Raw genomic sequence first — 17,189 nt, 5'->3', positions numbered from 1 at the left:
AGTATTGCACCCTCACTAGTAAGTTACACTTGGATATTGAGAAAAGAATCTTTCTTGGGCCCACTTCACAAATTTCATTCTGTCCAAGTTGTTTACACTGTGGTTGGTCCAGCCACTTCTAAGGAAATTTAAATCTCTACCTACATTACCCTACTATGCAAACAACTTGCTACAATCCCTCTACATATCTGCTCCTCCAATTCTCACTGACTATTGGTAGGGGGCTACAATACAATGCTATCAGTGACCATCTGTATCCAGAGATACCGGCCACGTGACAGATGCACTGCCACCTGGTTGGTCGGAGGACACGCCACATGCCAATCAACATTTGGTCCCTCCCAACTAATCAATGCACACCTAAATTATTGGTCACCTTAATTGGATTATCTAGCCCAGCCCCATGCTATAAAAAGTGAGACTTGTCCCTGGCTCACTCTCTCTTACAGACCACCTCATTGAAGGTAAGTGCATTGATTTATGTTTGGGAAGGTCTATCACTTGTCCTGGTAAGGGAGCCACAGCTATCCAAGGTCAAGGGGGATAGCTGTTGTAGTGCTTTTCCCTTGTTCTTTGTTTGTGTAACCATACCCTGTCCCCACACCGCTTCCTGTATATTGTAGTTGCTTGTGTTGACCCGACTTCCCCTTGTATATAAATTCCTTATTATTAAAACTGTGTGTGTCCAGGCCTCTACTGTTGAGACTCAAAGAACCAGTTATTTTCCATCACAACATTTGGCGCTGTGGAGCAGGGTCTCATAGGTTTTGGCTGGACACAAGCACAGGGGATAATGTTCTGGAATGAGGGAAAGAAAGCCAGTGCAGGCACCCAGGATAAGATCCCCGGGTGGGCTGATGAAATGGAGGGATTTGAGAGTCTGGCCAGCATGCTGGCAGACCACGGAAAACCAGTGGACTGGTCTGAGCAGATAGAGCCCCGTGGAGAGAAGCTGGGCCATCATGTGGTCTCCCTACTGAAGGAATCAGGGTTCCCCAAAGCCAAGGGGAGTCAAAGGGGTGCCTTCTGGTTGTTTGTGTCCCTGCTGAGACTCCAGGTTAGAATTACTGATCACCTGCAACACGTGTGGTCAGAAGGACTGGGAAATTGAAGATCTCAGTCAGCGTTGTTGCACGCTGAAGAAAGCAGCACAGGCTGCCCAGGCCCGAGCCAATGACCTTGAAGTTAGGGGAACTGAACTTGCCTGTCGCCTCATAAAACTTCAGCAGGCCAGGGCAGCCCATCGGTCTGGCTGGCAGCCAGACCCATTAAAGATTCGAGCCTTAGTCCAGTGTGGCAACAAGCTGGACGCATGGCTGGGGGATAGGGACATCTGGCTTGATAGTGGCGACGAGGGGATGCCCGAGGAGCCAAAGTCCTACAACCACCCTTCCCCCTTCTCACCCGAGCTCCAACATGCCCGACCCGTCACCATGCGGTCCCAGGTTCACCACAGGGAGGAAGGGAACGAGGGGGAGACGGCCGGACCTTCCCCTAGTCACTCCGAGACCACGGAGACCCGGGACTTCTCCCCCAAGGAGCTGACCCTACTGGCAGATCAGTACCGCTAACGACCAGGCGAGCACCTGGCCACCTGGCTGCTCCAGCTGTGTGATGAGGGGGGGCCCAACCTCAACCTCCCCCATAAGGAGGCAAGCGCCCTGGGAAGCCTCTCTGACCAGCAGAGCATAAACAATGTGTTGCGGGCGCCACAAGCGGAAATCCGCAACAGCACAACCCTGTAGGATCGGGTAGTGACCGCGGTATGAGCTCGCTATCCCACACTTTTAGAGTGGGATCTACATGGGCGCCCGCAATGGGGTCCGGTCAGTGAGGGCACCCGGGTTATCAGGGAATGGGCACTGGTCAACGGCATCTATCAAGGTGCCTGTGACCGTAACTTCCTTGAAAACACACGAGTGACCGGTGCCCTAGCAGGATACTTGGTCACTACCACACGCCCCCATCTGAAGTCAGTAATCCTGCCCCTCATGGCACTAGCTAGCGGTAGGACTGTACGGGATGCCATCACCTTCCTGGAGGGATTAGAATATATGCAGAGGGGGGCACCTATGCAGGTCCGGAAGACTGAGACAAGGGCCCTAGACACTATCCCCCTCAGATATACACGCAGGCAGGGGTCGATCGTAACCAGATAGATGGCATTCCCACCCCCAACCTATATGCCCTGTGGAAGGAGCATTGCAGGGGGAAGACTACTTACAAAAAGACCACCCACACCGAGCCACCCTCCGCACCTCCCCTGCCTGAAACTGTCTTGAAGGCCCTCGAAACAGAACTCAGACAGCTCGTCAGGCAGGAAATGTCCCACCTCCACCAGCAAAGTGCCTCACCCCCGGCGTGGCAGCCTCTTCCCCCCCTCTCACAGGATGAAGGCCAGGGCATTTGCTCTTTTGCCCTTTCCTGCCCGGGGGACCTGAGGCCACATATACCCGTCGCAGTACATTGGGGAAAGGGAAACACACAGAGGTGGACCTGAGGCCACATATACCCGTCACAGTACATCGGGGAAAGGGAACACACAGAGGTGGACCTGAGGCCACATATACCTGTCACAGTACATTGGGGGAAGGGAAACTCACAGAGGTGGACCTGAGGCCACATATACCCGTCACAGTACATTGGGGAAAGGGAAACACACAGAGGTGGATGGCGCTTGTCGACACAGGCGCCCAGCACACGATTATCCCAGGCAATCCTGCCTTATGGAGGGGTACGGACATGCAGATAGAGGGATTGGGGGGCTCCCTGTTACCAGCTAGGGAGGTCACCCTTCACCTAGCCATAGGCAACCATTCCCCCAGACGTGTACAAGTCCTTATTGCCTCCTCCCTGGAATGTATCCTCGGGATTAGTGTTTTAAAGCGACAATCACTTGAAACAAACGAGCAAATTCACCTTTGGCATCACGCAAGCCACTATCGTTGTCGGGGCGGCTAAGTGGGAGCCAATTGTTATTCCCCCTCCCTCCAAGATCATCTGTAACAGTCAGTACAGAGTGCTGGGGGGGGGGGGGGGCGCCAAGAAATCGCAGACTCCATTCAAGCCCTGTTACGGGAGGGAATTATTAGAACCGCTGCCTCACCTTTCAATAGCCCCATTTGGTAAATGGAACGGCTCCTGGTGGATGACCGTTGATTATAGGCAATTGAACAAGGCTGCACCCCACCTCGCCGCCGCTGTACCTGACATTGTCACCCTTATTGAAGACATCGCAGGTCGTCCCCATAAACCCTGGTACGCTGTTGTCGATTCAGCGAATGCATTTTTCTCGGTTCCCCTGCACTCAGATAGCCAAGACCAGTTTGCCTTTACTTGGGATAGCCGACAATACACATTTTGTCGCATGCCCCAAGGCTACATTCACTGCCCCACTCTCTGCCATGGCCTTGTCTCCCGCGATTTACACAACATCCAATTCCCGACGGAGATTTCGATTGCACATTATATAGACAATATTCTTCTCCAAGGTCCTTCTGAGACCATTGTGTCAAAGGCCCTTCACATGCTAATCGAATCCCTCAGGGGATGGGGCTGGGCCATTAATATGGAAAAAATACAGGGCCCCAGCCAAGGTGTCATTTTCCTTGGAGTACAATGGAACTCCGGGCACAGAAGCATACCCGATGCCGCCAAAAATAAAATTTTAAATTTTGCCATCCCCTCAAATAAAACTGACACACAGATTCATGGGGCTCCTGGGCTATTGGCGGCAGCACATACCCCACTTGACGGTGCTTCTCCAGCCGCTCTATAGGATCTCCAGGAAAAAATCCACATTTCTCTGGGGGCCAGCGAAACAGGCTGCGTTTGATACGGCAAAACTAGCGGTGGAACAAGCCATGCCACTTTCTTCCCACCAGGCGGGTCTGTCTTTTGAGTTACAGGTCTCAGCGAGCGAGACGGTCGCCGAGTGGAGCCTCTGGCAGAAGACCCCAGGGCATAGAGTCCCCCTCAGTTTCTGGACTAAGTCCCTACCTGAAGCAGCAGTGTGCTACAGACCTTTCGAGTGCCAGCTACTAGCCTGCTACCGGCGCTCCTCGCCACAGAACACCAAACACACCGACCCTGTCGTCCTTCATCTCCCCATAATGCAATGGGTCAAGTCCCCCGATTCTACCCACAAGGAGGGCCATGCCCAGAGGTCCTCCATTGTCAAGTGGAAGTGGTACATTGGAAGGGGTCAGCCGCCTCCATGAACAAGTCATGGCTTTCCCCCAGTCCCAGGACCCTGCCCCGGACATCCCCGAGGTACAACCCTCCCCAGCATGTTGAGGTCAACCCTTCGATTCCCTCGATCCCGACAGCAAACTGCGCACCTGGTTCACAGATGGCTCCAGCTGCTGGAAAGGGGGTAAACAATTTTGGAAAGCGGCAGCACTTCATCCCGCCACTGTTAAAATTTTAACCACCGAGGGGGAGGTGGGTTCCAGTCAACTTGCCCAGCTGGCGGCAGTAGCCCTCACCCTCCAAAACACTATCGGACCAGTCCACATCTATACTGACTCCTGGGCAGTAGCTAACAGCATTGCAGTGTGGATGGCCCGGTGGCAAGACATGGGGTGGGAAATACACGGACATCCCCTCTGGGGACTGCACCACCGGCATTTCATTTGGGACCAGGCTACCCACAGGAAAATTTCTGTCCACCATATGGATGCCCATACCCGGAAAGATAATGAAGAGGCAACATTTAACACTGCTGTGGACCAGGCTGTCCAAATATCATCTGCCACCACTTCCACCCCTGACACAGACCCCAGTGCACTAGCTGCATGGGCACACCGCAAAGGTTAATCTGATCAGGGCTCACATTTTGCTGGGACCAAAGCCCAGAACAGGGCGGCTGAGGCAGGGATCTCGTGGCTGTTCCATACACCCCACCACCCCAAGGCATCGGGCTTAATTGAAAGAATGAACGGCCTGCTCAAGGGAAAAATACGCACTCTGACACCCTCTCGCACGCTGCAGGGATGGCTAAGTGTCCTTCAGCAGGCCGTCGACCAGTTAAACACACGGCCCACTAGCCAAGGGGGATCCCCACTGGCCTGCCACCCGGCACAGCCCCCATCTCCCGACTGGGAAATCACTGAACCCCCCAAGACCGAGGACTCGGGCAGGGTATGGATCCAACAGCCGCAGAGCCTCCCCAGAAAGGGAGAAATTGTCGCGGGCGGTCCAGGGGACAACCGCTGGGTTGCCCTTCTGGGTAAATCTGATTTGTCCTGTATACATACCCGGCATTTAACCAGATGGGAATGAGTTTCCTCCTACACCTACCCCCACCCCTCCACCCCCGTCTCCCTCTACAGGACAATGGTGTGACTCCGGTCGTCCCTCCTGGTCGCTGCAATGCTCGGCTCCATGACAGCTGCCAACACCTTCCTCAGGGTCGCTTACGAGTTTGCCAGCAACACCAACAGATCGGACTGCTGGATCTGTGTGCCGGCCCCAGCACATGCTGATGATGCGCTGCCACTCACGCCAATCCCACTAGATGACATTGAGACGAACTGTTTACACAGACTGTTAGCTCCTGCTGGTTTTGGTATATCTGTTTGTGGGGGGGGGGGGGCCCTGCTGGCAGTCCCCCACCACTCTCCCCACTCCACAACATCTCTTCTCTTGACCCCTGATGGGGTGGGTGCTTCAGGAACTGGTATTTCCCTCCCTACAATTTGACCTCCACCCGAGTCCCCACCCTCAGAGTTATTCCACAGCCACTGAGTATACCTAACGAATGCTGGCGCAGACTCCACAATGCGCACACTTCTAACTTTCCCATTGGTCACAGCAACTGTCAGCGAAACTGGTACCTGGGTGCCCCAGTGACCACTGCCAATGATGCCGCTAAGCTGGGAGCTCCCTGGACTCTAAACGGGTCCCACTGGATCTGCAGCCACCGCGCCTACCCGTAGTTCCCCACGAGCTGGTACGGCTGCTGCTTTCCAGCATACGTGGTGCCCTTCATCCACCCCCTGAATGACCTTGGGGAGCATCCGGCATACAGTGGCCACCGGGACAAAAGGGCCATTACAGAGACAGAGGTTCTGGATGATAGCTTTTCCCAGTTATGGCCCGGCTGTCATGGGAGGTGATCCAGATGACCAGTGTGCTCGAGACTCTGGCCAACAAGATGGCAGTGGCACTGCAACACACGGAGGATGTTCTCACCCGAATGGCAGCAGAACTGACAGCTGTCAGGATGGTCGCTCTTCGGAACCGAATGGCACTGAACTACCTGCTCGCTGCTGATGGTGGAACGTGTGCAGTGGTTGGTAAGGAATGCTGTACCTTTATCCCTGATGAGTCCAGCAACATCACTCACTTGGCCGCTCACATTCGAGACTCGGTGGCTAAAATTCAAAAATCAAGGGACCAGTTCCTCCAGCACAACACCTCATGGGGCAATTGGTGGCCGTTTGGGTCCCTGGGGGGTGGTGGGCAACTGTCATTCACTGGTCCATCTTGTAATCATAGCCATTTCTATACTATGTTGTGCATGCCAGCTGATTAAGAGTGTCTCCGCATTTACTTAGCTGCTCAAAATTGGTTATTTCTGGTATATGCGATTTTGTTTCACCCTCTTATGTGTGTTGGCTATGTGGTGCGTCTTCCGAGGGGTGGAGTGTATCCAGAGATACCGACCACGTGACAAATGCACTGCCACCTGGCTGGTTGGAGGACACAACACATGCCAATCAACATTTAGTCCCTCCCAACTAATCAATGCACACCTAAATTATTGGTCACCTTAATTGGATTATCGCGCCCAGCCCCATGCTATAAAAGGTGAGACTTGTCCCTGGCTCGCTCTCTCTTACAGACCACCTCATTGAAGGTAAGTGCATTGATTTATGTTTGGGAAGATCTATCGTTTGTCCTGGTAAGGGAGCCGCAGCTATCCAAGGTCAAGGGGGATAGCTGTTGTAGTGCTTTTCCCTTGTTCTTTGTATAACCGTACCCTGTCCCCACACCGCTTCCTCTGTATTGTAGTTGCTTGTGTTGACCTGACTTCCCCTTGTAAATAAATTCCTTCTTATTAAAACTGTGTGTGTCCAGGCCTCTACTGTTGAGACTCGAAGAACCAGTTATTTTCCATCACAACACCATCTACTACTTGTTTTTTAAGTTTTACCCATATTTGCCTCACTGGATTATCTTTCCAGGTATAGTCTGTTGTTGTATCCTCTTCTATCAAGAAAGCAATTCTGCCTCCTTTCCTACCTGTACCAAAGGAGCTCTGCAAATTATCTGCTTAAAGAAAAACCCATTGCAAAAATATCAAAGTTTATAGATACAGTCCTTCCCTGGGTTTAAAACCTGACTTACGTACACATTGTCCATTTGAATGAGCATCTGAAGAACTGATAGGATGGATGGGATGGGTCTGCCTTATGCTATAGGCATCATTGTTGAGGAGGAATGGGACATTTCCCTGTGCTTTCACTCTCCCTTCCCACTCAAACCAAAACAAAGAGCTGAGTAAAGCCAAGCAGAGCTGGGTACACTGTGCTGCCTCACTCACTGAGTCAGAGAAGCTGCTCTTCCCATGCCTACTCACTCTCTCATCACAGCTGTTTCTGTGTTATCTCCCCGGCACCACTTTCATTCATCTCCATAATTGTACACAGTTTAGAAAATGTCTACTATATTTTCAAAGAAAGAAAATCCCAAATATTGGATCAAAAAAGACACATCTATAACATTAAAATATTCTACTTACCCTTCTTGGCCAAGGTTTTGCACTGCTTCTAGTAAAGCCTCCATTTTCTCTCAGCTTCATAGAGTCAACTTGAGGCAAAGAAGAGAAAAATGTAACAATATTTATTTTTATATTAAATGTTTTTGATATAACCTCAATTCTTTGCACCTGCAGTCATACATTTGTCACATCTCCCATATTCTGATTTACCCATCTGTTCTTTCTCAAACTGAAGCTAGTTTCTTCACCTCCAGGACTCTACTTCCTTACTTTAATTAATTTTAATCTCCTACTTACAAGCTTAAATTTAAAGAAATATGCACAGTGAACAGTAGAAAGTAGAACCAATTTGATGCTCGAGCAACATACTCAAAATGCTAAAGAAACTCAGCAGGCCAGGCAGATGCTCTATGAAAGAGGCAGCAAGCACTACTGGCCAAATTTTATCATACAATTTCAAAATTATTAGCCTGAACATCTTTGCTTTGTTTCAGAAGACTGCTGCTACAGTCTATACCAGGGTAGGCAACCTTAAGCACAAATAATTTTCTAGCATATGTCATTTCATTAATTTGAGTCAAAACATAACTAGATGTACTTAAATGGATAATTCCCATAATTCAAGTTTTTATGGCATTTATCTGGCCCACCATCCACTCATTAATACACAATCCGGCCCACAGAGGCAAAAAGGATGCTTTTGACAAAATTCCACAAGGGAAACTGATAAAGGCAACTTAACAAAACTGGATCTGAAATTATTTTAGTCATAAGAGTTTGAAGATGATGGTCAGGTGCTGTTTTAACTAATGGTGTACATGTACTGCAAAAACTGGAACTGGAAACCTGTATTGACAATTTGGATATAAATGATACAAAAGTTGGCAGCATTGTTGGTTGCAATGACAGCTGTCTTAATGAACAATAGCAGATTAAATTTAAATAGCAGAAATTTAAATTTTAATAGCAGATTAAATCTGTTAATAATAAAAAAAAGTGAAATGATGTACTTTGAGAGAACTAAGGACATACACAAAGAATGGCAAGAATGGCATTCTCGGTATTTCCTAGGGAATACCAAGCGCAAGAGGAACTTGTGCTCATGTCCAATGATACATGAAAGTAGCAGAATGGGTACATAATGTGGTTAAAAAAGCATACAAGATCACTGATGTTAACCAACATAAAACAGCTGAGCAACAACCAGAGTAAGCTGTGCAATCATCACACTACTAGAAGGATATGCTTGCACTGACAAAGGTACACAGGTTTTTGCCAGTGTTGGAGCTTTTTAAATTTGGAGGAGCAAGGAGGGTTTGTTTTGCTTGTTGTGGAGAAGGCTGAGGGCGACCTGATAGTGGAAACTGAGGTAGTGGAGTGGACAGAATCATGAGGGGCATAGAGAGAGCAGTCACTGAGAAACGTTTACAACCAGTTTAGCTTTTACGTATGGAATATGTAATTCAAAGGGGATTTGAGGAAGAATTTTGTTCACTATTCAAACGTTTTTCATTTTCACACTCAGCATTTCGGTATTCGAATGAACATTTGAAGCAGTTTCACTCGTAGGTGTCAAAATCCTGGGCTCAATCCATGAAGACACCACAACACACTGACTGGTTGCGTCAGAGCTTGGTGTAGAAATTCCAATGCACAGGAATGCAAGAGGCAATGTTTTGGCACACAAGTAGAGACAGCTTGTAGAGAGTTCGTGATAAAAAAATAAGCAGATGATAGAGCAAAGATGCACTCAGCCAGATGGTTTGAGATGTGTATTTTAATGCAAGGAGTATCATAAACAAGGCTGATGAACACAGAGCATGGATCAATACATGGAACTATGACATGTGGCTATTACAGACTTGGATGTCTCAGGGGCAGGAATAGCTAGTGAGTGTGCCAGGCTTTAGATGCTTCAAAAGGGACAGGGAGGGAGGCAAAAGAGTTGGAGGTGTGGCATTGCTAATCAGGGATACCTTCACGGCTGCAGAAGAGGAGGAAGCCATGGAGGACTTGTCTACTGATTCATTGTGGGTGAAAGTCAGAAACAGGATATGGACAATAACTCGACTGGGTATTTTTAATAGATCCCCTAATAGCAACAGAGATATTGAGGAGCAGATAGGGAGGCAGATTCTGGAGCGGTGCAATAATAAAAGGGTTGTTGTGATGGGTGATTTTAACTTTCCTAATAACTAGCATCTCCCTAGAGCAATGAGCTTGGATGGGATGAAGTTTGTTAAGTGTGTTCAGGAAGGTTTCCTGATGCAATATATGTAGATAAGCCAACTAAAGGAGAGGCTGTACTTGATCTGGTATTGGGAAATGAACCTAGTCAGGTGTCAGATCTCTCAGTAAGAGAGCATTTCAGAGATAGTGATGACAATTTTATCCCCTTTACCACAGCACTGGAGAGGGATAGGAGCAGACAATTTGGGAAAACATTTAATTGGAGTAGGGGGAAATATGATCAGGCAAGAACTTGGGAACATAAATCCTCAGGGAAATGCACGGCAGAAATGAGGTAAATGTTCAGGGAACATTTGCATGGCATTCTGCATAGGTATGTTCCATTGAGGCAGGGAAAGGAGATGGTGGGACAAAAGAACCATGGTGTATAAAGGATGTAGAAAATCTAGTTAAGAAGAAAAGCTCACGAAAGGTTCAAGAAAATAGGTACTGTTAGAGTGCTAGAAAATTAAAAGGGTGCCAGGAAGGAGCTCAAAAATGAAATTAGAAGAGCTAGAAGTGGCCATGAGAAGGCCTTGGCAAGCAGGATTAAGGAAAACAAGTACATGAAGAGCAAGATGATGAGTGTGTGAAAATAGGACCAATCAGGAGCAATAGCAGGAGCACGTGCATGGAGCTGAGAAAGGTAGTGGAGGTACTTAATGAATACCTTCAGAATTCACCTGTGAAAAGGACCTCGGCAATTGTAGGGATGACTTACAGCAGACTGAAATATTTGAGTGAATGGACATTAAGAAAGAGGATGTGCTGAAGCTTTTGAAAGGTATTAAGTTAGATAAGTCACTGGGACCGGACCAACTATACCCAAGCTACTGTGGTAAGAGAGGGAGGAGACTGTTGAGCCTCTGGCAATGATCTTTGCATCAATAGGGACAGGAGAAGTACCAGAGGATTGGAAGGCTACAATTGTTGTTTCCTTGTTCAAGAAAGGGAGTACAGATAACCCAGGAAATTATAGACCAGTGAGTCTTACTTCAGTGGTGGGCAAACTGTTGGAGTAGATCCTGAGAGGCAGGATTTGAGCATTTGGAGAGACATAATCTGATTAGGGATAGTCAGCATCGTTTTGTCTAGGGCAGGTCTCACCTTATAAGCCTGATAGAATTTCTTGAGGATGTAACAAAACACATTAATGAAGGTAGAACGGTGGATGTAGTGTATTTGGATTGCAGCAAGGCATTTTATAAGGTTCCCCATGCAAGGCTCATTCGAAAAGTAAGAAGGCATGGGATCCAAGGAGACCTTCCTTTGTGGATCCAGAAATGGCTTGCCCACAGACAAAGGGTGGTTGTAGATGGTTTGTATTCTGCTTGGAGGACAGTGACCAGTGGGGTTCCACAGGGATCTATTCTGGGACTCATCCTTTTTGTGATTTTTATCAATGGCTTGATGAGGAAGTCGAAGTGTGGGTTAGAATGTTTGATTGCATGAAAGTTTGGGGTGTTGTGGATAGTCTGGAACCTTGTCAGAAGTTATAACAGGACATCAATAGGATGCAGAAATGGGCTGAGAAGTGGCAGATGGAGTTCAAACACAGGTAAGTGTGAAGTGGTTCATTTTGGGAGTTCAAATTTGAAGACAGAATATTATTGATAAGACTCTTGGCAGCGTGGAGGATCAGTGAGATCTTGGGGTATTTGTCCATAGGACACTCAGAGCTACTGTGCAGGTTGACAGTGTTGTTAAGAAGGCATATAAGTGTGTTGGCCTTCATCAACCATGGGACTGAGTTCAAGAACCATGAGAACCCACTTGGGTACTGTGTTCAGTTCTGGTCACCTCACTACAGGAAGGATGTGAGAGGTCCTGACAGAGGTGTATAAGATTATGAGAGGCATTGATCGTGTGGAGGCTTTTTCCCAGGGCTGAAATGGCTAACACAATAGAGCATAGTTTTAAGGCGCTTAGAATAAGTGCAAGGGAATGTCAGAGTTAAGTTCTTCACACAGAGTGTGGTGGATGCGTGGAATGTACTGCCAGCAACAGTAGTAGAGGCAAATACAATAGGGTCTTCTAAGAGACTCTAAGGTACATGTTTAGAAAAATATAGAGGGCTATGTGGTTGGGAAATTCTAGGCAGTTTCTAGAATAGGGTACATGGTCAGCACAACTTTGTGGACCAAAGGTCCCGTAATATGATATAGATTTCTATGTTCTATTTGCAGATTCAGGTATTGCCATCATGGCTACAGCTCTCCCTACCAGCAAGGACATTTATAAGAGGCAATGCCTCAGGAAGGCAACATCCATTATCAAAGACCAAATAACTAGGCATGACTTCCTTTCATTAGAATGGAAACAGGTCCTTCAGCCCAACTCACCCATGCCACCACCTGTGTTGCCCAGTCAGCTCATCCTATCTGCCCATAGCTTCCTAAAGCCTCCTATGTATTTACAGTTTGTAAATGTGGCCAATGTACCCACCTCAACCAGCTCTTTGCAAATCCACTTCACCCTTCACATGGAGCTGCTGTCCCAATGTCCTTTTTAAATCTCTGGTAGCTGATCTTAAACCAATGTCCTCTATATTTAGCACCTCCATCCCAGGTACAAGACTATGTGCTTTCATCCTATCTATGCCTTTTTATGATCTTGTATATCTCCATCAGCTGACAGTCCAGAGGGGAAAAAATTCTTTTCTCCATATCCTCCTATAACTCAGGTCCCCATAGCTGCCATGAGGCAGTAGATACAGGAGTCTGGAGACCCACACTTCAAGGATCAACAACAGCCATCAAGTTCTTAAGCTGATCTGGAAACCTTAAATCTACTTCAGACCACATTTTCTTCAACTTGCACGACTGTTGCGATATTTGTTTTCATTATTCTTTTCATAATAAGCTAGATAATTTATGTAAGCATAAGCTTTTGTAACTTGCTTGTAATGTATTGTGCTGCTGCAAAAAGCTAATTTCGTGGCACTTATATCCTGGGTTTTTAATGCCATAACAATAAACTTGAATCACTATGACAACAAAAGCTAAAGGCAGAGCATTACAAAATGTGACTAATATATTAGATATTTAAAATGGTTTGATCATGGCCTGCCAAAGGCCATTACTTCCTCAAAGGCATTATAAAGGTCATAAAAATTGACCAGCAAACCTTCTGAAGTGCAGTTGTTTCATTTTTAATGAGTTGGTTGTTAAATTACAACCAGGCTAGCTTGAAAACAACACCCATTTCTCCAAAAACTGATAAGACTACAATCGGCTTCAAAACATATCCTACAATGTCTGACTAACTTTGGGTACGTCTGACCAATGGGTCCACATTCATTCTTCAACAAATCAACATCTTAATAGTTCATACTTTAAGGTTCATTTGCTATTCTAGATTTTCCCAACATTTCACCTTCAGTTCCCCTCTACTTTACATTAATCTTCAAAATATGCTCTGGAAATCAAAGCAACCATCTAAGCATCTGTTCAATTATTTGCACCTTACCCGTGGATTGGTTGTCAAGTAATACTGAGCCAGAAGTCAGATATATTGTATACACATGAGCTCTTCAGCCAAGATATTCAGTTTTTAAATAGCTGATTCCTCAGGGTTAATACCAGAGACAAGTCACTGACACCAGGCTGCCAACCCAAAAAAAGGGTCTTTTTTTCCCTACACTTCTCTTTTCCACACAATGCTCTCACCTTGCTAAGCAACAATCCCACAAACCATAACTTCACATAAAAGCACACAACGTGACAAATCAGAGTGATTGAGAGTTAAGTCATTGGAGAGTCCAGAGGAGATTCATAAGGATGATTCTAAGAATGAAGGGGTTAACATGAGGAGTGTTTGGCAGCTCTAGACCTGTACTTACTGGAATTTGGAAGAATGTGGGGGGGGGGGGGGGGGATCTAGGAAGCCTACCGAATGTTAAAGGACTAGATAGGATGGATGTGGAGAGGATGTTTCCTACAGTGGGGGTATCCAGAACTAGAGAACACAACCTCAATATTGAGGGACAAATCTTTATAACAGATATAAGGAGTTTTTTTTTAGCCGGAGAGTAGGGAATCGGTGGAATGCTCTGCGTCAGATTGCAGCAGAGGGAAGTCTGTGGGTATATTTAAGGAGGAAGTTAATTGTTTCCATCTCGGTCAGGGCATCAAAGGATAGGGCGAGAAAGCAGGTGTATGGGGTTGAGTGGGACCCGGGATCAGCCATGATGGAATGGTGGAGCAGACCCCGATCGGCTGAATGGCCTAATTCTGCTATGTCTTATGGTCTAAGCTGCAGGGGAGATCAGAAGGTCATCGACATACATGAAAAAAATAGTATCTTTAAACAATGTTTTCAAGGGTCAGAATTCAGAGAATTTGCAGAAAAGCAGCTGCAGATCCCTCCCAGTTTTCCTAAATCTAGCCAAAAATTGTAACAGTATCCTGATGAAGGGTCTCGGCCCAAAACGTTGACTATTCACTCTTTTCCACAGATGCTGTCTGGCCCACTGAGTTCCTCTTACATTTTGTGGATATCACTTTCTAAATATTGGATCCCCAACCCTTTTTCTTTGGTCCTTACTCATTCCATCTCCTCTTCAGGTCCAGTCCAATCTTGTTCACACCAGTAATCTGTTAACCAGCATCAAACTACCAGCTCTGCTCTAAACAATCTCTCCCTCAATATCACAAAAACAAGGAGCTGGTTGTGGATTACTGGAGGAATGGAGATGGGCTAACCTCTATGAAATCAATGGATCTGGGGCTGAGAGGGTAAACAGCTTTAAGTTCCTTGGCATCCACATCACCGAGGACCTCACGTGGTCTGTACACACAAAGGCACAGCAGCGCCTCCTTCACCTGAGACGATTGAGGAAATCCTAAGAACTTTCTACAGGGGCACAACTGAGTGCATCCTGACTGGCTACATCGCTGTCTGGTATGGGAACTGTACCTCCCTTTATCACAGGACTCTACAGAGTGGTGTGGACAGCCCAGCATATTTGTAGTTGTGAACTTCCCTTGATCCAGGATATGATCCTTGGGGACCTGAGTCACCCTAACCACAATGTATTCCAGCTGCTACCATCTGGGAAGCAGTACCACAGCATAAAAGCCAGGATCTACAGGCACTGGGACAGTTTCTTCCACCAGGACATCAGACTGATGAACTCACGCTGATTTGAGTGTTCTCTATATTACATTGACTGTTCTATTTATTATAAATTACTATAATTGTACATTCAGATGGAGACATAACGTAAAGATTTTTACTCCTCGTGTATGTGAAGGATACAAGAAAAAGTCAAATCAATTCAAATAACAGTTTCACTCTTTCCTGACTCCTAGTGTTACCATTTTCAAAATAGTTTGTATGAATTTCCTGCACAGGTTCAGCCCTACCAATGAAATCAAACTTTGCTCAGCTCTCAACTTCTTATAATCTTATGTTACTAAATGCAACCCATCATTTTACCCCCGGGCATGGGATTCTTTCCTAAATTTTCATTTCTCTATTATGGACAAGTAATCATTCTTTTGCTTAATGGTTTTCTTATAATTTAAAATGAGTTACAATATAAACGCAAAGTTTATATTGTGTCTTACATTTGTCTAGTGGACTGAAGGCCCACCTGCAGTTTTTTAAAACCTAGCTTGGTTAATTAACGATACAATCTCTGGTAAACACAACATTAACATACACATACGTTACCTCAGTCATAATGAATAGAAGTTTCTGTGACCCCCTGGTACATGTGCTGAGACAGGGTATGAAACAGTAGATAAATCAATGTTACACATAGAAAGCAGACAAAAAACAAGTAAAAAGAAAGAAAACAAAGAAAGGACACTAAAATCAGGAACAAAATCATTTGAGGTAAATTGTTTGAATTTAAAGTTAGTTTCAGGTAAAAAGTCACAATCAGCTTTGTTTCCTTTTTGATGACATCACTCACCCTTTCACATTTAATGCAAAAAGTCATGAGAAAATTACATTATTTTATAAATTAAATATGAGCATCTGCAGATGAGGATTAGGGACAGAATACCAGAAATTGGCTTACATAGGGAGTTAGGCAATTACTCCCTATGTAAGTTAACTCCCCCTCCTCCCTTTGGCCCGCATCTCCCTCTTTCACCCTCCCCCCCCCCACATCACCCACCTACCCATCCCATCCCCAGTATCAAACCCTCCCCCTTCTTGCCTCCCCTTCTCCACCCACATTCTCTCCCTCCATCCCCTCCCCCTAACACCTCTCCCCTTTTCTCACCCTTCCCCACCACCCCTCACTCACCCTCCCCAACCACACTACACCCCTCTCACCGTCCCCCAACCCCACAACCCCTCTCACTCGCTCCAACCACCTTCTCATCTTCCCTACACTCCTCCCCCTCCCTCTACATCTCCTCCATTAGCACACTAGTGATTCTGACTGACAAACCGCCCCTACCCGCCGTACATAACTCTGCTCCTCTCCCGCCAACCGAAGCCTGGGACCCTACTACGCCTGCGCTTTCTTTCCTCGCACTGCCTTTCGGGACATGTAGTCCGTATATTCCTCTGCCTGCGTCTCAGGTTACATCCACACTAGACCGGATAATTCTGAAAACGCCGGTTTCGTGTAAAAACGATAGACGTCCACACTATGCGTTTTTGGAAATATCTCTATCCACATTGAAACGGAGATTTCGGCAAATCTCCTCCTACTGCGCATGCGCAGGATATACTTACCGAAAACAAGTGACATGTTTGTTGTCGAATCTCGCCGTGAAAGTGTGTGTTTGTTCAGTTTCAGAGTAGAAAAACTTAAAGCGACAGACAGCTGTTGGCTTTCGCGCAGGAGAACTTAAAAGTAAAAAAAAACAAAATACTGGAGCGTACGGAGGCAACCGACAGGAAGTTCATGGACTGATTGACCTGGCTGACGACGAACATTGAAAAACTGACTAACTCTGTTGCATTCATAGAGCACCTTGTTAAATGTATAGAACATGTCTGCATCAGTGTTATCTTGTATTTCCATACAATGTTACATCAGGCTGTTACACATCTATTGTCAGAGAAGTACTTGCATAAATAGGTAAACCACCTTTATAGGAGCAAGGACAGAAAGCAGGGCAAAGTGAGTATACTTATTTATTCAGTAAGTTATGGGTCAAAGTATTTGGTGAGTACATTTCTAACTCTTCTGGCGTCAGTTTCGTTGCTGTCTGTTCTGAAATTGTTAGGCTGTGTTCAAGAAAACAATGAAATAATACGCTGCCATCTG

The 17,189-nt window shown here is 46.4% G+C and overlaps 1 protein-coding gene across 11 annotated transcripts in view; it reads right to left on the bottom strand.

Annotated features, from left to right (window-relative positions):
* LOC132381790 (centrosomal protein of 63 kDa-like) overlaps positions 1 to 16,884 on the bottom strand; it is a 156,306-nt gene extending 139,422 nt beyond the window's left edge. For 5 of the 11 annotated variants that reach the window (XM_059951369.1, XM_059951418.1, XM_059951437.1 and 2 more), the window contains exons 1-2: positions 16,371 to 16,437; positions 7,748 to 7,815 (exon numbers count right to left, since the gene is read on the bottom strand). In XM_059951369.1, coding sequence (XP_059807352.1) covers positions 7,748 to 7,791 — 44 coding nt within the window. In that variant the 5' untranslated portion in view covers positions 7,792 to 7,815; positions 16,371 to 16,437. Of the gene's footprint in view, positions 1 to 7,747; positions 7,816 to 13,423; positions 13,578 to 15,631; positions 15,836 to 16,370; positions 16,438 to 16,651 lie in introns of those variants that run through there. The other 6 variants (XM_059951400.1, XM_059951427.1, XM_059951387.1 and 3 more) reach the window with 5 other exon arrangements.
* Between the last annotated feature and the right edge of the window lie 305 nt (positions 16,885 to 17,189).

The sequence above is a fragment of the Hypanus sabinus genome, chromosome 2 (genome assembly GCF_030144855.1).
Source record: "Hypanus sabinus isolate sHypSab1 chromosome 2, sHypSab1.hap1, whole genome shotgun sequence".
NCBI classification, from domain to species: Eukaryota; Metazoa; Chordata; class Chondrichthyes; order Myliobatiformes; family Dasyatidae; genus Hypanus; species Hypanus sabinus.
The sequence above is the reverse complement of the archived record's forward strand: the minus strand, read 5'-3'. Positions and strand labels throughout refer to the sequence as shown.